Raw genomic sequence first — 27,276 nt, 5'->3', positions numbered from 1 at the left:
TGGGACTCAGTTGACTCCATCTACTTATGCTGTCTATGTTCTCTATTTCAGAGATTCCCCCACTGCCCCGTTCTGGTCATTCCAGGGTGGGACACACACACACACACACACACACACACACACACACATTTAATATATATTTATACTATTTAAAATATATTTGTTAAATATATATTTTAAATATATATTGTTAAATATATATTTAATGCATATATTTATATATTTTAAAATATTATATATTTATATATAAATATTTATATATTAAATATAAATACTATATATATATTTTACAGATATATTTTATATATTTGTATATATACAATTTTATTTAAACTACATAATAAACATATATTTTATATATATGTATATATACACATAATTTTATTTATAGAAAACTATATATATTTTATATATATGTATATGTATATATACACACATATATAATTTTATTTATAGAAAACTAAATAAAAATATTCAAATTAAAAATGCAATGTTTTCAGCCTTACTCTCTGAACCTCTCCCTTTCCTTACCCATGGAACAGTCCGGGTGATGCCCCTGTGCTGGTCAACCACTTGAGACCATCTCAGGGGCTGTTTTCCTGCCACCTCAGCAGCGCTGGTCTAGGGAGGCTCAAGCGCGGGCGGGGTCTACTGCCCCCTGGGTGAAGCCAAGGCTCTGGCTTTCTGCCCAGTTTTGTTCTTCAGGCTGCTGAGGGGCAGTGCCCAGCGCTTGGACTATGGCAGATGGTCCACGTCCTCTATGGAGCCGAACTCTTCTTTCCTATTCAAATGATTTTTTTGAGGCGACCAAAGCAGATTCTGTTCCTGCTGCCTTTTATTTCTTCTTTCTTTTGTATTGACTTATTTATCTATTTTGTGGACATACGCCGGAAAGGTGAGTCTGACGGAATCCAGCTGTACCTCTGTGCTCATAGACACATCCCTCACTCCTGTGCCTCCAGGTCACTGTCTTGAGTAAAACTTTTTATTTTTATTTTTTTTGGAAGAGTTGACCCAAACACTCACTAAAACACTGCATTTGGGTTTAACTTAGATTGTGAACTTTAGGTTTAGTCCATGTTTCTAAACTTTTTACCTGATTTTGACTCACTGAACTTAAATTGACTTCTAATACTGATATACCTTCTAAGTAAATGTAAGCAAAGAACACCAGGCCTACATTCCACCTTCCCCCCCCCCAAAAAAAAAAAACGCAGAAAAACACAAAGCCACACAGAGGAAGGAGAGGAATGGTTTGACATTGTCCAGTGAATGTCTCTTGGCTTCAGAAAGCTGCCACTTCCTTCAGTTCCAGCCCTCGGCTGTGGTCCATTCGAAGTAAGTGAATTCCTCTGTTGAAACTTGCACATAATAAGGAGATGGGGTCACCAACAGCCAGGGATGTCAAGGGTCCAGATCCATCCAGAGACAAGGTGAAAAGGCAGGCTGGAGGGAAGGGGACATCCGCAGTTTAGGCCAAGAGTGCAATGAAGTCATACATGGCTTAATGACATCAGGAATTTGAGAAATGTATCATTAGGCAATTTAATTGTTATGCAAATATCCCAAAGTGTACATGTGTAGTAGGTACAGCCTACTACATACCAAGGCCATACAGCATATGCCACTGTTTGTTGGGGTCTATGGTTGACTAAAACGTCATTTTGCAGTGAAGTGACTGTATCATGAAATACTGAGTCCTCCTGAGAAATCCAAGGAAATAAAGCCTGTGCTGTACCTGACCAACCCACATTCGAGGCCCCACTTGCTTAAAGGGAAGGTGCACCAGCAGGTAAGGCAGAACTTGGGTGACTTCAACTGCACAGAATGGGGCCCAGGGCAAACAAGATCTAGGCCACCAAGAAGCATGTGCAAACTGGGGCGTCACCTGCTCAGGACATGCTAAAAGGTGCCCTCAGTTACCTACCCAGAACCAAGGCAGAGCATGGGCAGGGAAAACAGACAAGGACATGATCTGTAGCTGTTGGCTCCCATTAAGATAACAGAGAATGGCAGTCTTTGGGGGTGTCCAGCTGAGCCAGTCTCCCTCCATCTGCATCTCAAAGGCCACTCTTCTAAGAACTTCAGGTGCACACCCAGTGGACTGGGCATTCATGCCAGCCATTCTGGTCAATGCTACCAGGCCCTGCCTTCCCTGATCTTAGGTTCATGATCATTAAACCAAAAACATGCTTGCCTACCGCCCAAGACTGTTGCAGCTGGGCAACTGGGAAAGGCAAATCCAGGTAAGAGGACAACAGGCGTGTCTGTGCTATGGCTTTTGGCCACAGCTGTCTGCAGAGTGCCATTAGACATGGTCCCAACTCAGGGTACCCTTTCTTCCCCTGGAGCAACTGAATTTCCGGAGAACATCTGTTGGAAGGATGTGGTTTGAAGCTCTCTAAATCACGCATTCTTATTCTACGGAATTCTCTCTAGGGTAGAGCAGCACAGGGACAGCAGGGTGCTGCGAACACTTATTCATAGCATTTGTCCCCACGATGACCAGTTTTCATGTTACCAAAGGTTTAAAAACTAGCTCAAAAATTGCTGAATATCGCAAAGATAGCCTCAGCAACTTAGTGAGGCCCTAAGCAAATTAGTGAGACCCTGTCTCAAAATAAAAAATAAAAATAAAAAGGGTTGGGGCTGTGGCTCAGTGGTTTAGCACCCCTGGGTTCAAACCCTGGTATGAAAATAAAATAAAATTTTCTGAATGTCTAACAATTGACCAATAGAAGCCAGTTCCTGCGTATCCAGGACTCTGGGGTGCCATGCTCCACAGACACTTTCTCTGGTGCTTTGAAGTGTCATGGCCTTATTGTGATCTTAACCAGTTTCAGGGTCCAAATGGGACAAGCCTTTCTGAGACTATCCTTATTGCCACAGAATCCTACCAAGAGCTGAAGCTTCAATTTAATCTCTGAAAAAGGAATTCAAATGTGGCAATTCTTGTTCCCCTTTCCAGATATTTTGAGCTTCACATTAAAACTTGATGAGAAACTTTAGGGAAAAAGAATGTAAGAACCAAAGAGATTTTATTTGGGTTCTCAGGATTGACTCTATACATCATGGGATATTTGGTGATGGTTTCTAGCCAGAGGTTGACCAGAAAAAGACTGGCATCTAGGTATCATCTCTTGACCACTTAGGGGACAAGACCTTGGCAGGAGATGGCTGGCTTTCTACATGATGAATAATGGGAAGAAAGAATTTTAGGACCCTGTGTATCTTTGAGAAGCACTACAGTAGGCTCCTTACCTCCAGTATCTTGGTTCCAAAGCTTCACCTTGGAGTCATGTGAAGAGGTAGCAATCACAGGCACCAAGGCCAACGTTCTTGGCAGAAAGACACAGGATGCAACTGTCTGGAAATGCCCCTTATACTCACATATTCTGTTTCTTGTCTGCCTTAGGTCCCACAACTGCAAAGTAATGATATGGACCAGCTTGTACATACACTTGCCTCTAGCTTCACACATGCTTCATCCACTACTGTCATCTTCCCAGCCTCCCATGATCCTCCTGTTTCTCCACTTACCTACTCACGAAGCTAATGAACATCTCTTCATCCATCATACCCACCCACCCATCTACCCGGGATGAGGTGGGCCCTAGACCAATCTAGGAGCTCCACATTTCCTAAAGAGCTTGAACTTCCTTTACCAAGGCCAAATGTACAATGGGAAGACATCTGGCTCTTCAAGCTGTCCCTCCCCAGATACTCTTGTGGAAGTAGCAACATTAGCAGGCTGGTTCTGTTTAGCGCCTCTCAGTCTTGACGCTCATCCTGTTCCTCTTGTCTACTATCAATTTAGAGAGGCTTAGGTTATTGGATAGTTCTTAAAAGAAGCCCCTGGAATGTAAAGAATAACTCACAGTTTGCACGTGAAATAAGTCTGAGCCAGCAGCAGAGCCTGTTAGTTCAGCTAAAGTCATGAAGCCAGAATCAGTAATTTGTTCATCGGTAACCAGATCCCTGGACCCCACACTGTCTCTTACTGTGGCTTCACAGCCTTCGCCTCCAAAGCCATTGCTGCAGGAGATACACTTGTGGCCATCCATGCTGACTTCGCAGTAGGTCTGAATGTGCTGCTTTGTGGGAAACATGTGAGCGACCTGCAGTCCCCGACTGTCCCACAGTCTGAAAGAAATTGAAGCAGGAAATGAGTTTAAAGTAAATGTGCCTGAAAAGACCTGTAATATCTCACTCACGTAAAGTCTTGGCTCTTTGCTACGTAGGCCAGTCAGAATGGAATGCCATGATTTACCTAAACGTAGCAACCTGAATCAGTGCCATCTCCGTGAGGCTAAAGTTGACAGGAAATAACCAAACTGAGTGACACCTGAGTTCTTTCTATTTTTGAGATCAGTTAATAGGAATTTAGATCACACTTTTAATTGTACAAGTCAACTTGTTAATTTTGTCCTTCAGGACACTGCTTTCAATAGACAAGAGGTTATTTCTATGCTTATAATTTTAATTTTTTAAAGGTACTTTTTATGATATAGAGAGCAGTCATCATTCCAGAATCAGATTAAAAGATTTAGAGGCCTTGACCCTGGATTCCATGGGAGTGTTTTGTTTTGCCTGATCTCATTGTTACCTCTTTATCTCATTCTTAACCGTTTTCTAAATAGAATCTCTTTTGAGAAAGTTTCTAGTTATGCACTCCAGTCTAAGAACTACTGTCTTCATTTGACTCCCCTGATGTAGTTTCTGACTCTGTTTCCCTAAGAAGGGCTTCAAATGAATGCTGGGTGACTGAGAACCCCAGCAGCCATGCAGGGTTAGCGAGTGGAGCCGGGTAGGCTAATGGGTGGGATGAGCAGATGGCTGATCCTAAAGTTAATCTGAAGCCATCACATAATAGGAGCCAGATGGGTCAGCTGCTCTCAAAACCATCACCTGTACCCAGATGATCCATGGGACCACATCAAAGCAGCCCAGCACCAGCGTGGGGCAGACAGGAGGAAGCCCCTGGAAAGGGCACAGCCGTGGGGAGAAGCAGAGTGGGAGCAAAGTGACATAAGCATGGGAGCCACAAACCTTCACCAGAAACACCTTCACTGCCACTCAGTAGCCCACCTGATGGTTTTATCTTCAGAGGACTGTAGTATATATGGTTCTCTGGGGACCCAGCACATGTGAGTGACCTGGAAACAGCAAAATTTTCAACACTTCTCCGTACCAAGTCATTCTTCTGCTGTGATTCCTATAAATGGTGCTAAATATCAACTCTCTACCTCTTCTCAAGAATTCCAAACTAGTAAGTTTGATTTAGAGGGATTCAATGTTTTGAAGATACTCATCCATCAGGTTCTGGTTGTATCTCCTTGGTTATCAGCAGTAATGGTGGAAGCTAGTGGGCAGCCTAAGAGCAACTGAAAGCCAGCTAAGTGGTAGGGACCTGTTGGCAGTGGCAGCCAAGAAAGCAGCCCCTGTTCTGAGGCAGGACCAGGGAAACTCTGGTCTTCTATCTAATGGGGTTCTGAAGAGTGACAGGTGTCCTTTTTATCCCTGCAGCTCCCTGCAGGCAGGTATGGGGCAGTTATCATAACAACAGGGAAATAGGATTTTCACTACTTAAGTACAGCAAACATCCAGATATCCAGAGGGCATCAGTAAGTACATCTCCCATGGACAACTGTCTACAAAATTAGAAAAGATGAACTTTGATGACCACTAAAGAAGTATCTGCCACATGGCAGGCACAATGACAGGCATTTCACATACATAGATTATCTCATTTAATCTTAACAATCAATATAATTCTCCCAATCTGATAAATGATGACACTGAGACTCTAAGAGCTTAAGTAACTTGGTGTAGAACCACCAGGAAGTGAGGAAGTGACAGGCTCAGAGTGCAAAGCCAGGGCTGGGGACGTAGAAGGGGCAGAGTGCTTGCTAGCATATTCAAGGCCCTGAGTTTGAATCCCAGCACCACACAGACACACACACACAGACACACACACACAGACACACACACACGCACACACACACAAACTGAAAAACAAACCCACACAAACAAATATTTAAAGTCAGGTATGACTGACCTCAAAGGCCATGGAATTCATATACCAGCCTGCCAGAAAACAAAAAGTCTTCAGAAACACAGCAAAGCTGGGCATGGTGGTGCATACTGTAATCCCAGTGGCTCAAGAGGCTGAGGCAGGAGGATCACAAGTTCAAAGCCAGCCTCAGCAACTTAGCAAGGCCCTGAACAATTTAGTGATACCCTGTCTCAAAATAAAAAATAAAAAGGACTAGGGATATGGCTCAGTGGTTAAGTGCCCCTGGGTTCAATGCCCAGTACAAAAAAAAAAAGCAAATTACACATGGAACAAAAGGTGATGCTTATTTCTCTGTATTATGTTACACACACCAAGGAAAGAGCAGCCACCATATAGTACACACAGTACACAAACTGTGAGCTCTTGGTACATAGAACTGAGATCTTTGTCACTAATCACGTTCCTAACAGTGTCTGGCCCACACAAGAAATGGATTAGTTATATATTGAAGGAATAGTTGAAGATACCATTTTAGATTCCAGCACAAACTAGTGGAATCTTTCTTGAGATCATCCAACTCAACAACCCTGAGAGGCCAAGGAAAGTTAGCAGGGGCTGCAATCAGGACCCAAGGTTCTGAGGCCTGGACTTGGGTCTCCTGATCTCTCTCCTGTTTCTCTTTCTCTCTGTTTCTCTCTCCTTTTTGGTGTTGGAGATTGAACCCAGGGCCTTGCTCATGCTGAGCATGTGCTCCACCAACAGTACTGAGCTGCTAGCAGGCCCTACCCTTGCCTCACCCCATGCTCCCTCTGCTGCCCTGTCCTGTACCAAGTCTAAATTCATACCAGGTTCCTGGAGACACAAGCTCTCTCCACACACCGTCCAGTCCCCACGTCCCACAGAAGCAGAGTGTTGTCCCGAGAGCCAGTGCACAGCTGTGACGTGTCTTTGGAAGCAATGACAAGAAGACACCCATGAGACAGAACTTGCATAGGGGCCTGGGAAAGCACGAGGATGTTGGGAAGAGATCTGTTTTGCTTTACCTGGACTCACAGCCAACCCAGTGACCACCATGGCATGGCCGGACAGCTGCTGCCTGGGCTGGGAGGAATCATGCAAGTCCCACATCAGGACCCTCCTGTCCCGAGAGGCACTGAAGAATTGGTCTGACTGGGGCATACAGGCTACCTGCCCAGAGAGGAAACAAAACCAGAAATCCACCTGGTGTGCTTACCAGACTGGATTCAAAATGGGGAAAGATGGGTGTGCATAGCCCCCTCCCCACTCTCGAAGTGAGTAATCCTAAACTTGAAATCTGTGATTGGGAAGCATGAAGCTTTCTCCACGGTACGCTAACTCTCTTCTCTTTGTGAAGCAGATTCTCTCCCATCCTTAAGGTGAGCGGTTAAATACCTCACCTCTTCCATAAGGCCTCCCAGACCACTTCGCCTCCACGGTTCTCCCCCTTTGGGGTCTCCTGCAGAATGTCCTCTCTGTGTGGTCCCTCTGGCACTGTCAGCACCCCTCAATGGGCGCAGTGTACAGCTCCCTCCTACCCATCTCATGGATCACCTTGTGTTCGCTCCTATTTTATGTTGTAAAGTCATTGATTGTATTTTGTTTTAAAGAGGGGTTTTAATTATATTTATTTTTAGTCACATAAAGATCCATTTATTTCTACTTTACCAAGTGACCAAAGAATTCTGTTTGGAATTAATACTGGATCTTCGGATCTCTACTGAGATGATCAGAGAATCATATATATCAATTTCCTAATATCAAACCATTTCTGCATTACTGGAATAAAGTTCAGTTAGTCATGGTATGCTATTTTTTAGTAAAATGTTAGATTCTATTTGTTAGTACTTCATTAAGGGTTTTTTGTTTCAATATTTGTAACAGCCTACGAGGAGTTTACTCATGATCCGTTTCCCCATCTTATTTAACATCAAGCCTCTATATTGTCAGATATGGCAATGTACTCCTATCAGTGCAGATTTCCCAGCACACTTGAAGACACAGATAACCAATGACATGTAAGTAGAAGTGGGATTTATAGGAAACCCTTTAAAAGGGGCTGACAGACACAACCTTTGCTCTTGCCCTTTCTTTCCTCCTACTGCCTTGAGATCAGACATGAAAGGAGCAGCAGCAGCCATATTGTGAATAGGACATAATTTTGAAGAAGGAAGCTAAGTTCTTTTATTTATTTATTTATTTATTTATGTTGGTACTGGCGATTGAACCGAGGGGCACTTAACCACTAAGCCACATCCTCAGCCCTTTTTGTATTTTATTTGGAGACAGGGTCTCAATGAGTTGCTTAGGACCTCACTAAGTTGCTGAGGCTGGCTTTGAACTGGTGATCCTCCTGTTTCAGCCTCCCAAGCTGCTGGGATTATAGGTGTGCACTATCGCACCTTGCTGGAAGCTAAGCTCCTGTGATACAAGTAAGAAATATAGAAGAAGCCAGATGCAGTGGTACACACACCTGTAGTCCCAAGTACTCAGAAGGTTGTGGCAGGAGAATCATGAATTCAAGGTCAGCCTAAGCAACACAAGCAATATAGTGAGAATCTGTCTCAAGAAAAGAAAAGAAATACAAAAGGAGTCTGGCTCCATCATGACCATGAAACCACCATACCAAACTATGGCTATGTGTTTAAGGCACTGTTGTTTGGACTTTCTGTTATCTGAAGTTATGTCTAATTCTACCTAATGCAAGTATTCACTGGTCTGCAATTCTTCCTATATGCTTTGTAGGTTTTTCCTACTGATGTTACAATAGCTTTGTAAAAAGAATTACAAAATTGTACCTTTTTCTCTATACCTTTAAACAGTTTAAACTGGATCAGATCTATGACTTCTTGTGAATTTGAAATGATTCTTTTAAAACCATCAAAACTCTTGTGATAGGTGATTCTGTTGATTCTTTTATCAATTCAAAGTGAGTCTCTATTTCGTTTAGTGTTTTTCTGTTGCTTTGTTTTGTTTTTTGAGATGGGGTCCAAGTATGTTGCCCAGGCTGGCCTCACACTTTTGATCCTCCTGCCTCAGCCTCCTAAGTAGATGGAATTACAGGTGTACACCATCATACCCAGATATTTAATGCTTTTTACTTTGCACACAACTTTGTTTGCTGTTACTACCATGACTCCGGCATTTTTTGTGTTTGTATTTGCCTAATATATCTTTGCTCATTTTTTTTCCTGTTCTGATATCTTCCATGGTGTCTTTTACATTGTGATCAAATACATATAACATTAAACTTACCATTTTTAACAGTTTTAAGCATACAATTCATTCCATCAAGTACATTCACACTGTTGGGCAACCATAACCAAAATCTATCTCTACAACTTTTTCGTTGTCCCAAAATGAAACTATACCATTCTCCTCTCTCCATAGCCCCTGGGCACCACTATTCTACTGCCTCTAAGAATTTGACTGTTCTGAGGTCCCTGCCTCACAAGTGGAATCATAGTATTTGTCATTTCTGTCTTGCTCCTTTCACTACACATAATGTTTTCAAGTTCCCCCACATTGTAACATGTATCAGAATTTTTTTTTTTTTTTTTTGGTACCAGGGATTGAACCCAGTGGCACTTAACCACTGAGCCACATCCCTGCCCTTTTTATTTTGAGACAGGGTCTCGCTAAGTTGCTGAGGCTGGCTTTAACTTGCAATCCTCCTGCCTTAGCCTCCTGAGCCACTGGGATTAGAGGTGTGCACCAGAGCAGCCGGCAGAAGTTCATTCTTTTTAAGGTTGAATACTACTCCATTATACATATATTTCCATATTCATCCATGTGTTTTTGAACAGCCATTTGGCTTATTTCCACCTTTGTCTTGCTCTGCTCTGCTTTTCCTGGAGCAGAGCCTCACAGCATCAAATGAAGCCTTTGTATTTTTCCTTAGGACTGAACAATCACTCTTAATATCTAGAGCTATTAGATATTCCTTTATTAAGTTCCAGATTTCCTTCATAATAATCATTTGACAATTACCTTGGTGATTTCACGTTCATGTCCTTTGAACCTTTTCACCACTTTTCCAGTTTTCCAATTATAGGCCACGACTGTCTGCAGAAAATCATTAAGAGCAGGTTAGTCATTCCATTTTCATTTAACTGAAACCCACCTTTACTTCATTTCCCTCCTAATTTCTCCATCAAGGGACTTGTTTCAAGCTCTAGGGTTTTATCCCGTGCCCTTCCTCACGTTCCCCTGCTTTGAATTTCTTTTCTTTCCTCTTGATCATTCTCCTGTGTCTCCCCGAACAGGGCCACTCCTCTAAACCTTACTTATGGTTCAGGAAAACATTCCCCAAGGAGCATGGATTCACCTTGAGATTTTGGCTGTAGATTCTGAAGAATTCTGTAAGGGATTAGATTACTTTCTCCCTATTGTATTGCACTTTCTTAAAGTATCTTTTTAAAATTCACCATCTCAACCACTTCTAACTATACAGTTAAGTACTGTTAAATATATTCACATTATTATGAGACAGTCTACATTTTTTAATTTTAAAAGCCCTCATAATCCCATCTGCCAAAGAGAATTATTAAAATTTTCTTTCTACTGTTTCCAGGCATAAACTTTAATATATTATCATAAGCATTACCCTCCCCAAACAGGGCTTGAAAAGCATTTTCTGAGTCCCCATGGTTCATTGCTAGAGAGCAAGGAGCACATGCTATAGTGGACCTAGCCCCCTTTCCATCTGACCTAATTAAATACCAGTTTCCTAAACTGCAAAATGGAGAAGATAATCCTCACCCTGTTTGACACCCATGCATGTGAGGGAAGATCATATAAATGAAACTTCGTACATTTAAGATGATTATATATTTTAAAACAAAATGCTGTTGATTATTATAATATATAGATACACCATGATTTCACAGGTGTAAAATTTGAAAATAAGTGCATGTTAGAACCAGTGAAATACAGTAAGCAAATGAAACTGAAAGATTTGAAAAGGCTATTGAACATGAGAGGCATTATTAGTATCATTTACTGCAAAAAGAAGTAGCATTTTTGCTACCAACATCCCAGCAGGGAGTGCGATGGCAGAGAGAAAGGCAATCAGACTCAAAGTGACAAGGGGAGAAAAGACAAAAACATACAAGGAAAGAATATGATGCACTCTGGGGTAGATTTTGGCAAGAGAACCATAGAGAAAAAGCTAGAAATGTTCTTTTTGCTATTTCTCCTATTTCTGCTATAGCTGTAAAAGTGTGTTGGCTGGAATAATAGCACCTGCCACTTACAAAAATCATGTAGGTGATCAAGCACAGTGTTAAGGATCTTATGGTCTCTCATTTAATCCTCGCAATCGTCCAGTGAGGTTGATATAGAAGTGTCAAAGCAGGGATTTAAACCCAATCCTTTTTTCTTTTTCTTTCTTTTTTTTGGGTACCAGGTCCCAGGGGTTGAACCTAGAGCAGCTTAACCTTTGAGCCATATCCCCAGCCCTTTTCTTCTTTTTTCTTTTGAGACTGGGTCTCACTGCTAAGTTGCTTAGGACCTTGCTATGTTGCTAAGGCTAGCCTCAAACTTGCAATCCTCCTGCCTCAGTCTCCCAAGTCACTGGGATTGCAATAACTTTAAGCCCACACAGTACACTAATCAGCCCAGCTGCCAGAAATGAAAACCTGGACTTTCTAAGTATCTTCTTTTTCCTGCAATGAGTTGTCTTCCTTGGAAATGCTGTAGACCTCACCTTATCTTTTCCTCCAGAGACACAAAGGTCTGAGTTCAGAGCAGCAATGACAGAGACAGCGTCCACATGAGCTGGGCTATACTCTTGAAAAGCTTTCGTTTGAATTCTCTCTTCTATAATTCCATCAGGCCTGCTAAAGAAAGGGTGGAAAATGAGAGGCCTAATGCCTGGGAGTGGGCAGGGGAGCAACAGTGTGAGTGATAGGAGCAATTCAGGCAGGGCTGAGGGGATAAAGGAAATGGAGTAGAGAAAGGAAACTGCTGGCATTGCCTTAATACTATTTATTCTGAAAATGCTCAGAATGACTGAATGAGTGCAATCTGATAAAGGAGAATCCTGAGACCAGGAGTCTTTGCTTGAACTAGAGACAAATACCAAAGGTTATTCTGCACCCCTTCCCTTAATGGGTGCAGATACTAGCTAATAGGCTATTTCTTAACCAAAAGAAAACAGACCAAACAGTTCAGGGAAGGTCACTGCCTTATTCTCTTTCTTTAGTGAAGGGTTTTAATGGGGGCATGATAAACCTAAGGATCCCAAGTCAGTCATGGTGGTGTATGCCTGTAATCCCAGCTACTAAGGAGGCTGAAGCAAAAGAATCGCAAATTTGAGGCTAGCCTCAGCAACTTAGTGAGACCCTGTCCCAGTGGTACAGCACTTGTCTAATGTGTGGGAGGACCTCAGTTCAATACTCAGAGCTGCCAAAAAAAAAAAAAAAAAAAAAAAAAAACCCAAAAACCGGACCCTAGGGAGAACTGCTGTACCTGTATTTGTAAGTGCTGTGTTTGAGTTTGCTCTGCAGTTTCCCCATTACGACACAAAACCTACAGGAAGCCTGAAGAGGAGTGTGTTTCAGTTGGCATATGAGTAGCAGCATCCCTTGTAGTTGATGGAAGCTGTATGCCCTGTTTAGTAAAAAGAAGAACGTGTACTGTTAAATTTTTTTTAGTTGTCCATGGCCTTTATTTATATATTTATTTATATGTGGTGCTGATAATAGAACCCAGGGCCTCACGTGTGCCAGGCAAGCACTCTACCACTAAGCCACATCCCCAGCTCCATGTACTGTTAATTTTGTTAGGCACAACAACAGTAGCATGACTATGTTAAATTATTTAAAAACAAAAAGACTAATTGAATGCATGTGCTTTTCTTCTTTAACCTGCTTTACTCTTATGGGATTACAGGTGCCAATAAACCATTAGCAGAAGAAACAAAAGCAAAACTAACTTTTAAAAACACTAAGAATTATGTTTAAACTGATTTAAATAGTATGCAATGTATACCAGTATTGCAACATTACATGGTACCCCATTAGCATGCACAATTTTGTTTTTATATATTAGTTTAGAAAAACATTAAGAAATTCCTCAACAGTTAAACATACAATCGGCCTATAATCCAGAAATTTCACTCCAAGGAATTTGAAACAGGTGTTCAAACAAAAGTTGGTGCCCAATACTCACAGCAGTACTGTTCACTATAGCCAAAAGGTGAAAAAACTCATTAATGGGATGAGTGGATAAACAAAAAGTGGTCCATCCATAAAATGAATATTATTCAGCCATAGAAAGGAATGAAGCACTCACACACGCTACAGCAGGAGTGCGCCTTCAAAGTGTCATGCAAAAAAGTCAGACACAAAAGACCGGCTGTATGATTCCACTTAAGTGAAACGTGAACAGTGGGCAAATCTACAGCGACAGAAAGCAGATTAGTGGCTGCCAAGAGATGAGGTAAGGAGGGACTAACAGGTACAGTATCCTTTGGGGGTGACAAAAATGTGTGGAACTAGACTGTGATGGTGGCTGCACAACAGTGCCTGGGTACTGAATGTCACCAATGGTAAATTTTATGTCTGTGCACTCCATCGCAATAACATAAATACTAAGCATGTAATTGAAAAAAAAAATTTAAATCTACATTAGTGAAGCTTCTTGGAAGAAAAGAGCTTTGGTTATTCTAAAAAGTTATAACCCTTCTTGGGCTCAATTATTTTTAAATAATTGCACTGTGGCACTTAAATCGGCACACAACTATCACAAGGTTATCCTGTAATGAGATGCTATAGATGACACTAAGTGAGACAATATAATGACATAGACCAGCAGTTCTCAAAGTGTGATCTGGGGACCAAGGGGGATTCCTGATTCTTTAAGGGAGTCCAGGAGGTCCTCTTCCCTCCAACTGTCTCTGTGTGAGACATGACTTTCCCTTCCTACTTCAACCTAAATAATATATTGCAATAGATTGAGTGCAGACACAGATGAGAGAATCCAGTTGTCTTTGTTTAAGCCAAACTTGAAAGAGAGTTAAACAAAATTAAAACAATACCATTCTTTCCTACTAAATTCTTCTGGAAAGTTTATTTTCTATCCTAACATGAAATAGGTTTTTTATTTTTAGAGTTTTGTGTTTGTTTTGCAGGGCTGGGGAATCACACCTGACATACTAGACAAGTACTCTAATTTTAAATTTATCATTTTAATGTCAATAAGAGGTTGGACAAGCAGGAACCTGAACACAATCTATAACTTACATAAACAAAACTTCTTCATGGTCCTTGATAATTTTTAAGAGTGTAAAGGAGCTGAGCACGGTGGTGCATGCCTGTAATCCTAGCAGCTCAGGAGGCTGAAGCAGGAGGATCAAGAGTTCAAAGTGAATCTCAACAACTTAGCAAGGTCCTAAGGCAACTCAGCAAGACCCTGTCTATAATTAAAATATAATTAAAATATTAAAAAGGGCTGTGGATGTGGTTCAGAGGTTAAGCATCACTGGGTTCAATCCCTGGTATCAAATAAATAAATGAATGAATAAAAAAATTAAAAAGAATGTAAAGGAGACTTAGAGGCTTGATGACAAAAGTTTGAGAACAACTGATCTAGAAATTAAATCATGTTAATATAGGATGACATATATTAGCCATAAAGAATAAAAGCAACAATTGTTTTCCAAATTTATTCACATGGTTCCTATCAACTAATAAGGACAGAACTAAAAAGAAAAAAGAATGAATTATGCAATAAAAGATGCCCATCCAGTCCTTCACTCAAGAAATACTCTCTAAGCACCTAATTTATTGCATGCCCTGTACTATATATGCTGGTGAAATAGAGGAGAGAGGGATATATATATATAGAGAGAGATGGAGAGGGAGAGAGAAAGAAAGAGGGAAGGAGGGAGGGGGAGAGAGAGAGCCAAAGATGTGGCCAGCAAGAACACTTACTGGGACTGAAGGAATCTGACTCGGGGCTAATTGCAGCTGCTTCAGGTCCCATGTCCTCTGTAACTATCTACCCCCTGAGATGCCAGAAGGCTGAGGGAAGTAACCTACTTCTAGGAAGAACAGGCTCCAGGGAGCAGCTAAAACTCACCAAGTTAAGAATTCTTGGGGCTGGGGTATGGCTCAGAGGTAGAGTGTTTGCCTAGCATGTGTGAGGCACTGTTTTCAATTCTTAGCACCTCATATAAATAAATGAATAAAATAAAGGTCCATCAACAATATATATATATATATATATATATATTTATATATATAAATAATTTTTAAAAAATAATTCTCATTCACACCATTACCATTAAAAATTGGAGTTTTTCAGAAGAACTTCAACCTACATTTTGAGGAGTTGCCAGAACTGATCTCTTGAGAAGAACAGGTAATCAGTACAGAAGCGCAATGCAGCGACAAGAACACTGCATGTGGCATCAAGAGCCCTGAGCTTTGGCCCCAATGCTGCCTCATCTCACAATGTGTCCTTCAGTGGCTGCAGTCCTCACTCTGTGTCTCGGTCTCCTCATTTAAAATATCAGGACACTAAACCAAATGATTTTTAGTAGACAATGATCTCCATAAGAAGAAGGGCTCTGCTGGGTGTGGTGGTGCATGCCTGTAATCCCAGGGGCCTGGGAGGCTGAGGCAGGAGGACTGTGAGTTCAAAGTCAGCCTCAGCAACTTAGGGAGGCTCCAAGCAACTCAGCGAGACCCTGTCTCTAAATTAAAGACTTGGGATGTGCCTCAGTGGTTAAGCACTCCTGGGTTCAATTCCTGGTAGAAAAGGAGGAGGAGGAGGAAGAAGAAGAAGAAAGAAGGAAGAAGAAGAAAGAAGGAAGAAGAAGAAGAAGAAGGAGGAGGAGGAGAAGGAGGAGGAGGAGGAGGAGGAGGAAGGAGAAGGAGAAGGAGAAGAAGAGCTCTGATTATTCATCTCTGTACCCCAAGAGGCTTGCCAGTACAACAAAAATAATTGTTGTGAAGTAGTGAATCTACAAGGTCCCTTTTAGTTCAGACATTCTAGGATTCTACATGATAGATCACAAGATGTGATTTAAAAAAATTCCAGGAGAGTTTCCAAAAAGCTTGGAATGTTGTATTGTTGATTGACAGAGGGAGCAGGGCTTCCTGTCTGCCAGCCTAACCCATTTTTCGACATTGTCATCCAGCTAAAAAGACATGCCACCCATAGATCTAGGTCACGGGAAATTGCAGGTGCTATAAATGGACTGGCTGTGCTTAAATCTGATTGGATTCTTAGCTGGTATCCCCAGAGAGCCATACTCCCCAAGTGAAGAGTATTCATGGGACATTCTAAGGGAAAACGATAATTTTTAGGACTACTTACCCCCAAACCAAAAGGATCTTCCTGGTGAGTTGCCATTTTTAATTATATGTAATGTTTATCCTTTGGAAAATAATTCAGGCAGCCACTTCCTAATCTCTGTAAAGATGCTTGAGTTAATCTCTTCTCTAAGCATCTCTTTGCACTGAAAAGAGATTTATAAAGTAAATAAAGACCTTGTTTAATTAAAAATATTGCTAAGTGTCATTTTGTCTCACAAAGAAAGGAATAACTTCAAAATTCAAATAAGGCTCACATTTCCACCAATGGGGGAAAGTATAACATAATGTCAATTATACTTCTATTTTTAAATATGCAAAATAGAATATATCTAATTACATCATTAAACATTTTTATTTTACTCATAGTATAGTTCATTGAAAACCTTCAGAGTTCACTATTCACTTTCAAAGTTCACTGCTTTTGGGCTGGGGATATGGTTCAGTTGGTAGAGTGTTTGCCTCACAAGCAAAAGGCGCTGGGTTCAAATGCCCAGCACTGAAAAAAAAAAAAAGTTCACAGCTTTTATAAAAAGAAAAATTTCTCTTGTTTTAAATAAGTATAGGGGAGGGAGAGAGAAGTGCTGAGGAATGATATTGATTAAATTGTATTGTGTGTATGTAAGAATAGGTAACAATAAATCCCATTGTTAATTGTTATAATGCACCAATAAAAATGTGGAAAAAAATTTTATTAAATTAAAAAATAAATAAGTATGAACCACAAAACCTGAGATGGAAGAGCTTTTCGAAATCATCACATATAAATCCTTTAGAGACCTGGAGAAAGCAGAAACATTATTTGCTTAAAATTATAACCAAGCTGAATATGGTGGCACCTGCCTATAATTCCAGTGACTCAGGCTGTGGCAGAAGGATCAAAAGTTCAAGGTTAGACTGGCAACTTATAAGGATTCTGTCTCAAAATTTTAAAAAATTTAAATAAAAAGGGCTGGGGTATGGCTCTGTGGTAGAGCACCACTGGGTTTAATCCCCAGTACTGCAAAAAAATTATAATCAGATAATCCTTTGACTTCTACCCCAGAATGTCCATTATAAACAACTACACAGAAGAATTTTACTGCAGTTTAACTCTAAGAGTTCAAATGCACTCCAAAAAAACTTTTTTTCAGTACTGGGTACAGAACCAACAGGTGTACCACTGAGCTACACCCTCACTCATTTTAGAATTGTTTTGAGACAGAGTCTTGATAAGTTGCAAGGCTGACCTTGAATTTTTGATCCTCCTGCCTCAATCTCCCAGGTAACTGGGGTCATGGGGGTATACCACCATGCCTAGTTAAATACATTCTAAGTATTGATTGACAATGTAGTTTATTTTGAGAATTAAGAGAAGTACAGAACAGTCAGAATAACATTTGGTTAAATGCCTTAGTTATCAGAATTAGACAGGATTAGGTCTGAATTATAATTCTTCCGAGGTGTTAGGCAAATCACTGAACCTAAGTCTCAGCTTCCTATGTGCTATGGGGGTAATAACTCTATCACTGTCTTCTGGAAGGGTTAAAATAGCACTTAAGATGTGTCAGGAGACTCTCCATGTATCACATATTTATTAATTCACTTGATAAACATATCTCTGAAATACTTACTATAGTCATTCTGCAGATGAGAAAAGTAAGACAGAGATGTTAATAACTTGCTCATGTTTACACTGTAAGTAAGTTGCAGAGTTGAAACTCCAATCCAAGCAGTCTGATTCTACACGCCCTGCTCTTGATCAGCATACTACACTGCACCTCTACAAAACCTATGCATAAAAAGCCTCCAGTTCAACCTGCCAAACTTTTAAAAATAAGGTATGTTTACTAAAATGATTGCCCCATCAGCAATTTCACTCGCGTTAATATTGTTCATAGTACATGTATATTAAACATATCCAACATACACAGCGATCACATACAAACTGATATGTGAGTCTGGAGGATACTAAACTGAAGCCAATTATGTCCCCTGACCAGAGTGATGGATCACAATAAGAATTATGTTATATAGAGGGTAGGGGATAGGAAGGACAGTGGAATGAATCAGACATCATTACCCCATGTACATATATAACTATATGAATGATGGGATTCTGCATCATGTATAACCAGAGGAATGAGAAATTATACTCCATTATATATGATGTATCAAAATGCATTCTACTGTCATGTATAACTAATTAATACAAAAAAATGTAAAAGAATTGAATTATATAGCAAGGCAATTTGAATTCTTGAGAATAGGCCAGGAGGGGTGATACAAGTCTGTAATTCCAGTTACTAGGGAAGCTGAGGCAGGAGGCTCAGTTTGTGGTTGGCCTGAACAACTCAGTAAGACCCTGTCTCAAAAATGAAAAATAAAAAGATCTGGGGATATAGCTCAGTGGCACAGCATACCTGGGTTCAATTTCCAGTACAGAAAAAAAAATCTCAAGAACAAAGTATATGTACTTGGTTGATATCTATGTTGTTATTCATTATGAATAGACTGAACTAAAAAATGAAAATGATATCAGGTTATTTTCCAATGTTTATATTCCAAATATGTAACATACTCAAGAGGAGGTTTAATGTCTTGTTTTTGATGGTGCTGGGGATTGAACCCAGGGCCTCATACTTGCTAAGCAAGTGCTCTACCACTGAGCCACAACCTTAGTTCCAATTTTTTTTTCTTTCTTGTGGTATTGGGAACTGGGGATTGAACCAGGGTCTTCAGCCTGTTAGGTAAGTGCTTTGCCACAGAGGTAAACCCCCAGCCTAAGAGAAGGCTTAATGTCTTGTTAATTTTTGTTATGTGTGCTTTGAGCATAGCCTGGGAGAATGGATGCAAGGCAAATTATCTGTTGAATAAATGAATGGCATATGGGTGGGAAGCTTTTTAAGGACCCAATATAAAGACTCTTTTAAAATGGCCAGTAACAACACACTGCTTAACAACACATTCCTCAAGGGACAGTCACCCTGCCTCATTCCAGATTTCAGCTCACAATGGACAGAGGGACTAAATTCCATTATGGCTCTGATGTCCCTTTTGGTCCCAGGTGAAACCAGGACTAAATCTGGACTTCAGAACTTATTTCTGTCACAAATCTATTTTATAAAGAACTTGAGATACATAGTGACCAATCTAAACAACACAGAGAATTATTTTTTAACTCTCTGGTACAGTATTCTTTTATATCACTATATATACAGCTGTTATATTCTACCATGAAACTGGGACCCAGAAGGTTATGACTTGCTAAAGTTCATAGGGGCAGAAATGGGTGAACTGGAACTTATTTCCTTGGAATTTCCGGGTCACTGAACAACGTAAATGATAATTTTTTTTTTTTTTCGGTGCTGGGGATCAAATCCAGGACCTTGTGCTTGCGAGGCGAGCACTCTACCAACTGAGCTATCTCCCCAGCCCAATGATAATTTCTTATCCTCCTTCTCTTCCCAAATCTTCCTCTACACACATCTAACCTACACTCTGGGAGGCCAAGGGTTACTTTTATTTTTCTTTTTGGTACTGGGGATTGAACCCAGGGCCTTGTCCATACTAGTTGAGCACTCTCGCTAAGCTACATATCCCACCCCAAGACCAAGGCATCTGAACCAATGTTCACACAGAAACAAAACGACAGGTAGAAACAGGTAGGTGGTCTGGTTCGAGCCTCAAATGGTATAGACAAGGGAAACCGTGACCTAGAGTCACACAGGCCTAGAGCCAGTACCAGGTCAGAACTCCGAAGGCTGGGGACAACCTGTGCAGTTTTTCTTTTCTGGCTCTTCGGACCACAAACACTCCTCTCCCTGTCCATTATGCGAACCGCTAAAGCTTATTTTGAAGTGTACGTGGGCGGGGAAGAGTCCCTCAAGGGGGAAACCTTTCCAACGCAGAACCTCAGAAACCCCCTCTCCGCTCGCGCCAGGTGGGGGGCTGCGACACAGAAAGCGCGAGGACTCCCACCTCCCGCTGCTCCTTTCTCCCACCTCGGGTTCCATACCCACCCGTGGCTGGTCGCGCGGACGCCAAGGCCCGCGGAGCCGCGGAGCCGCAGACCATCGACAGAGCATCCGCAGCCTCCACTGCCCCCGGCTCCTCCGCCCCTAGCAACGAGGCGCGCGTCGCTAAGGTGGGAGTCCCAGCGAAAAGCCTCCGGGCGTCTTCCGCAGAATAGGAACCTAGGTTCCGCTAGCCGGAAGTCTCCTGAGCCGAACCAAGAGCTCTTTGCCTTGTTTCCTTTTTTTTTTTTTTTTTTTTTTTTTTTTTTTTTTTTTTAATTCCCTCACATTTTTAAAATTGGTGCATTATAGTTGTAGATAATGATGAGATTTATTCTTACATATCCGTACATGCACACGGTATAGCAATATCATTTGGCCAGCATCACTCCCCAGCACTCCCCCACTCTCTCCCCCGCCTCCCATGCCTTGGTCTTCTTTACTGATCTCCCTTCGATTTTCATGAGCTCTGTTTCCACCTTTCTTTTCCTCTTTCCTCTCTTCCTCTTTTGAAAACATAATGTCCCTTGATCTTCTGAGTTTGACTTATTTCGCTTAACAGAATGGTCTCTGGTTTCATCCATTTTCCCGCAAATGACATGATTCTATTTTGTTCTTTATGTAACAATGCCTTGATGAGATCCAGAGAAGAGGGATGTGCCCGAGACTGTGTTGCCTAAAGAATCTATATAATCGCCCACCTACTTGGGAGGCAGGAGGATCACAAGTTAGAGGCCAGCCTCAGCAATTTAGCAAGACCCGGTCTCAAAATAAAACAGAAAGGGATGGGGACACGTAGCTCAGTGGTAGAGTGCTTGCCCTCTGTGCCAGGCCATGGATTTGATTCCCAGTACTGCAGAAAACAAACCTATATATTCAAAGAAAAGTAGCACCTCTGTAATAACCACGGAGAAAGTACTTAATATATATTATTTTTAAAATTATTATTTGCCCAGAAAAAGGGCGTTGTCCTGTTTCTTGGGAGTTTGCCCTGATTCAACCAAAGATTCCCCCTTTCAAGACTTCCCCAGCGCTTTCTGCCCGTGGACGCCGCCGAGAAAGCATCGTTGAAGTCTCTGTTCCTGCTGCCGTCATGTCTAAATCAGAGTCCCCTAAAGAGCCGGAACAGCTGCGGAAGCTATTCCTCGGAGGGCTGAGCTTTGAAACAACTGATGAGAGTCTGAGAAGCCATTTTGAGCAATGGGGAACCCTCACGGACTGTGTGGTAATGAGAGACCCAAACACCAAGCGCTCCAGGGGCTTTGGGTTTGTCACTTATGCCACTGTGGAGGAAGTGGATGCAGCCATGAATGCAAGACCTCACCAGGTGGATGGAAGAATTGTGGAACCAAAGAGAGCTGTCTCAAGAGAAGATTCTCAAAGACCAGGGGCCCACTTAACTGTGAAAAAGATCTTTGTTGGTGGCATTAAAGACACTGAAGAACATCATCTACGAGATTATTTTGAACAATATGGGAAAATTGAAGTTATTGAAATCATGACTGACAGAGGCAGCGGAAAGAAGAGGGGCTTTGCTTTTGTAACTTTTGACGACCATGACTCTGTGGATAAGATTGTCATTCAGAAATACCATACTGTGAATGGCCACAACTGTGAAGTGAGGAAAGCCCTGTCAAAGCAAGAGATGGCTAGTGCTTCATCTAGTCAAAGAGGTCAAAGTGGTTCTGGAAACTTTGGTGGTGGTCGCGGAGGTGGTTTTGGTGGAAATGACAATTGTGGTCGTGGAGGAAACTTCAGTGGTCGTGGTGGCTTTGGTGGCAGCCGTGGTGGTGGTGGATATGGTGGCAGCGGGGATGGCTACAATGGATTTGGTAATGATGGAAGCAATTTTGGAGGTGGTGGCAGCTACAATGATTTTGGCAATTACAACAATCAGTCATCAAATTTTGGACCCATGAAGAGTGGAAACTTTGGAGGCAGAAGCTCTGGACCTTATGGTGGTGGAGGCCAATACTTTGCCAAACCACGAAACCAAGGTGGCTATGGCGGTTCCAGCAGCAGCAGTAGCTATGGCAGTGGCAGAAGGTTTTAATATTGCCAGGAAACAAAGCTTAGCAGGAGAGGAGAGCAGAGAAGTGACAGGGAAGCTACAGGTTACAACAGATTTGTGAACTCAGCCAAGCACAGTGGTGGCAGGGCCTAGCTGCTACAAAGAAGACATGGTTTAGACAATACTCATGTGTATGGGCAAAAAAACTCGAGGACTGTATTTGTGACTAATTGTATAACAGGTTATTTTAGTTTCTGTTCTGTGGAAAGTGTAAAGCATTCCAACAAAGGGTTTTAATGTAGATTTTTTTTTTTTTTTTTTTTTTGCACCCATGCTGTTGATTGCTAAATGTAATAGTCTGATCATGACGCTGAATAAATGTGTCTTTTTTTAAATGTGCTGTGTAAAGTTAGTCTACTCTGAAGCCATCTTGGTAAAACTTCCCCAACAGTGTGAAGTTAGAATTCATTCAGGATGATGCCAGGCTCAGAAACCTTGGTTGTAGTTCTTGTGACCTGAAGTTCACCATTGAAAGGGTCACCCAAGCACAGTTATGGAATTATTTGGTTATAAAAATGATTGTTGGCACATCCTATGCAATACCTAAATTGAATAATGGTACCAGATAAATAATAGATGGGAATGAAGCTTGTGTATCATCCATTATCATGTGTAATCAATAAACGATTTAATTCTCTTAAAAAAAAAAAAAAAGACTTCCCCAGCACCCTACCCCCTCCATTATTGTCTTTGTTTCATTTTATTTACTTATTTTTTGTAGTGCTGAAATTGAACCCAAGGCCTCATGCACAGTAGGCAAGAACTCTACCATTGACCCACACTCCCAACAACTCCCTCACTCACTCTCTTGGGTTTTGTTTGTTTGTTTTTTGTTTGGGGGACTTTTTGTTTGTTTTGGTTTAGTTTTGGTACTGGGGATTGAACCCAGAGTCCTCATACATGCTAGGTAAGCACTGAGCTACATCCCCAACCCTTTTTAAAATTTTATTTTGAGACAGGGTCTCCCTAAATTGACCAGGCTGAACTTGAGACCTCTCCTGCCTCAGCCTTCTGAGTGACTGGGATTGTAACTGGTGTAATGGATAAGATGCCTGACTTCAGATCAGAAGTGTATAGGTTCAGCTCCTGCTTACGTCACCAAACTGTTAACAGGTGACACTAATACCAGCCTGGAGGAAGCGACTAGGCTTAACTGCTTACTACTTCAGAACTCTCTTGAGTCAAATTGATAGGAAAATAGGTTTTATTCAAAGCCAGTTTTGAAGATAAAAGAAACTAATTGATGGAAATGTTCTATTCCACATCATTTAATACCTTAGCCACCGGCCCCATGTAGCTACTGACCACTTGAAATGTACCTAGTGCAACTGAAGAACTGAATTTTAAATTTTATGCATTTTAATTAATTTAAATTTAAATAGTCACATGAGGTTAGTGACTTTGGGATTGAACAGGGCGGTTCTAGCCCATAATAGATGCTTATCAAGATTCCTTTTTGTTTTTTGATGGTGCTGGAGATCAAACCTAGACCTTGCACATGCTAAGCAAGAACTGTACCACTGAACTACATCCCCAGAATCTTATTGGGTATTTAAAAGAAGAAGAAGAAGAAGAAGAAGAAGAATGAAAGAGCATGTATAACTAAAAAGAACAAATATAATAATTTTTTTTTTAAAAGGATGAGAGAGGAAGATAGTCATGAAGAGACCCTTAGGGTACAAAATAGAATGCAACGGGTATAAGCAACATAATTTCATATATACCCGTTGGGGTCCCTCACCTCTCATCTCAGCCTCACACCATCAGTGCCTCCAATTCTGCCTTATATAAATACAATCCTAGGACTGGAGATGTAACTCAGTAGTAGAGTGCTTGCCTAGCATGCACAAGACCCTGGGTTCTACCTCCAGAACCACACATATGCACACAATACACACACACACACACACACACACACACACACACAAGGAATACACACATACACACACATGAATATACATGTACGTATATATGTGTACATTCATATGTGTGTATGTGTGTGTGTACATACATGTTCTTGGCTCTCTAAATGCCTGAATTGGTTGTTCTCTCCTGGACTTGCCAGGTTTGGTACTGTTCCTCCTATAAAGCAAGCTGGTCCTAAAAGCCCTCTGGAGACAACATCTGGGCTCATCTGGTTTGGTCTAACGAGAGTAGAAAGGACTCCCACCTTGGGAGCCAGGACTTTGCCACATGGGACCCATGTGCTCTCAGTTTGTCTGAATTGACATGCTGCCAAGTCATTTTAACAGTGGCAGTTGAAGCTAGTTTTCTGTGAAAAGGTCACAGGAGGGAAAGAAGCCACATTGTTGATAACCTTATTGCTACTCCAGGAAACAGTGCAAACCCCAATGAAATGCCTCCCAGCCTGGCAACACAGATACCGGATTAGAACAGGCACAGGACTCCACTAAGCAGGCAGGGAGGCTGTGTCTGTCACTGAGGAGCAGACCCGAGGGAGGGGAGAGGCAGGGGAAGGATAGTCTTTCCAAAAGATTTTCTAGATGTTCACTTGAGAACAAAACCTTGGACTGGGGGTTAACTCAGTGGTAGAGAGCTTGCCCAGCATGCTCAAGGCCCTGGGCACTCAATCCCCAGCACCAACAAACAAGTAAACAAACAACAACAACAACAACAAACCCCAAATGTTGTACACAAGCAAGTGAAAGGACAGGGTCTGAAGTAGGATTGTCACAGCAGAAGCTCCAAACCTCAGTTCTTGTGTTCCAATGAAAGAAATGTAAAGTCAGACACCAAAAGTCGAGCAAGAGAACTTTATTATAAGCAAAAGTAAAATAAGGCTCAAGCAAAAAGCATTTTCTAATCCCTGGCTCAGGAGGATGAGGCAAGATAGAGAATTCAAAGCCAACCTCAGCAACTTAGCAAGGCCCTAAATAACTCAGCGAAACCCTGTCACAAAATAAAATATTTTTTTAAAAAGTGACTGGGGATGTGGCTCAGTGGTTAAGTGCCCCCTGAGTTCAATCCCTGGTACAAAAAAAAAAAAAAAAAAAAAAAAAAAAAAAAAAGCACTCTAGAGAGAGGGAGAGTTGGTTGTCTATGAGCAGAAAACGACAAAAGAAACAATATTGCTTCCAAATTTATTACTGTTGGACGTTTGCCCTGAGAACTGGGGTCCACCTCTGTCCTTTTCACCTACCAGCAGCTCAACTGCTTCAGGGCATCCAGTGGTGGAGTTTTTGGTCCAAGTTGGTCCTCTCTGGTGCTGTCACGTGGCCAGCCTCTTCAGGGGGGCTTCATCTGCAAGTCAATCCTATGCTAATGTGGGTATTGGGTTCAGTGACTGGTCAGAATTTACCTTAGTGCACCTGCACTACTAAGAGACCTGTCTCCTGAGATACATGGAGACACCTAGGGCCATGAAGCCCAGCTTTACACCGATCTCAGTAGACCTGTTAAGAGTTACTTCCATTAATCCTTCTTTCTTGACGTATTTCTTTAATTGACTCCCTTTGTTTCTATGTGTTCATTCTCAAGGTTTATGCACTTGGTGTTTTTCTACAAGTTATCTGACTATCCGTTTGCCCTAAAAGTAATTTAAAGACAACTTAAAGAAAACCCATGACCTTGCCATGCATTTCACTGCTATTGCTAATTACTATCTAATAGGATGTGCACATAATCCCATTTTTATGAGCATAAATATGCTTCTGCCATAGGGGTTAATAAATGCTTTATTCTAATGTGAAGATCTATAAACATACTTGAAGCAGGTTTTCGCACCTCGTAAAATGTATGAGGATCATTGGTGAAACAGGAGCAGAGTTAAGAGCATTTTTTAGTATTAAAAACTCAGAGAAGGGGCTGGGGTTGTGGTTCAGTGGTAAAGCACTTGCCTAGCATGTGTGAGGCACTGGGTTCAATTCTCAGCAACTCATATAAATAATAAATAAATAAAATAAAATGAAGGTAATGTGTCCATCTACAACTAAAAAAAAAAAAAAAAAAAAAACTGGGGAAGGAAGATGTAAGTTGTTTACGTTGTACCTAAGTTGCCTATTGGATTATACCAAGGAAGCAGGGAGAAGTGTTTGTACTTCCAGACTGTTTTGTGTTCTGAGCAGGATGCTGTGGTCCCTGGGGGGTCATGATGGGATTTGAGTTAAGGATTTGGGGTTTTAAATTGATTTTGTTTTTTAGGGCTGGGGATCAAACCCAGGGGCTCACATGTGCTAGGCTGGTATTCTATCACTGAGCTACCCCCTGAGCCCTGAATTAAGGTTTTAACATATTGGCCTATAGTTTGTTAACTGATTAACTTCTCCCATCTCTCCTCCCCTGTCGCCTCTAATCCTTGTAATTAGATTTAGGACATCCTGGAATTTTTTTCTCTTACCATATATGATTTTTTTTCACACCTCTTATCAGTACTGACATTATATTACATATTCATTTGTTTTATTGGTACATGGAAGTAAACTTTGTTCTTTACTCTTATATCGCTAGGGTCTTAAAATAAGGCCTGGCACACAGGCAGGTGCTCAATAAATCTGTTGAATGCCTAACATGTAACAAAGATGTCCATTCTTCTCTGTCCCCAGCTCAGGGTACACTGCCTATACAAGCCTTAAAAGTTCAAGTACAGCTGGGCTCAGTGGCACATGCCTGTAATTCCAGCAGCTCAGGAGGCTGATGAAGGAGGATCACAAGTTCAAGGCCAGCCTCAACAATTTAGCCAGGCTCTTAGCAACTTAGTGAGACTTCATCTCAAAATAAAAAGTAAAAAGGGCTGGAGATGTGACTCAGTGGTTAAGTGCCCCTGGGTTCAATCCCTGGTGCCCCCCAAAAATTCAAGTATAGCTGGGCACTATGGCACTTGCCCGTGATCCTAGC

At 41.4% G+C, this 27,276-nt stretch overlaps 2 protein-coding genes across 10 annotated transcripts; one reads left to right on the top strand and one right to left on the bottom strand.

The window, feature by feature from the left end:
* Window positions 1-492: 492 nt before the first annotated feature.
* Window positions 493-20,467, bottom strand: Wdr31 (WD repeat domain 31). Of its 9 annotated transcripts, none has more exons than XM_047524903.1 (11): window positions 20,358-20,467; window positions 16,361-16,502; window positions 12,506-12,646; window positions 11,742-11,874; window positions 10,025-10,099; window positions 7,060-7,204; window positions 6,862-6,962; window positions 5,089-5,156; window positions 4,002-4,143; window positions 3,262-3,424; window positions 493-1,446 (listed from the first exon to the last, which is right to left on the bottom strand). In XM_047524903.1, the coding sequence occupies exons 3-11, from the start codon at window positions 12,616-12,618 to the stop codon at window positions 1,286-1,288; spliced, it is 1,101 nt and encodes a 366-aa protein (XP_047380859.1). In that variant the 5' UTR covers window positions 12,619-12,646; window positions 16,361-16,502; window positions 20,358-20,467; the 3' UTR covers window positions 493-1,285. The 9 variants fall into 9 exon arrangements, with proteins under 9 accessions (XP_047380859.1, XP_047380860.1, XP_047380862.1 ...); XM_047524904.1 differs by having other exon boundaries at window positions 11,742-11,871; XM_047524906.1 differs by lacking the exon at window positions 12,506-12,646.
* A 977-nt stretch (window positions 20,468-21,444) lies between these two features.
* On the top strand, window positions 21,445-23,063 carry LOC124964578 (heterogeneous nuclear ribonucleoprotein A1-like). Its single transcript, XM_047525046.1, has one exon. It carries the CDS (start codon window positions 21,445-21,447, stop codon window positions 22,402-22,404), a length of 960 nt encoding a protein of 319 aa, XP_047381002.1. The 3' UTR covers window positions 22,405-23,063.
* Window positions 23,064-27,276: the final 4,213 nt, after the last annotated feature.

Source organism: Sciurus carolinensis, chromosome 14 (genome assembly GCF_902686445.1).
Source record: "Sciurus carolinensis chromosome 14, mSciCar1.2, whole genome shotgun sequence".
Lineage (NCBI taxonomy): Eukaryota > Metazoa > Chordata > Mammalia > Rodentia > Sciuridae > Sciurus > Sciurus carolinensis.
Note: the sequence above shows the minus strand (reverse complement) of the source record. Positions and strands in the feature narration are given on the sequence as shown.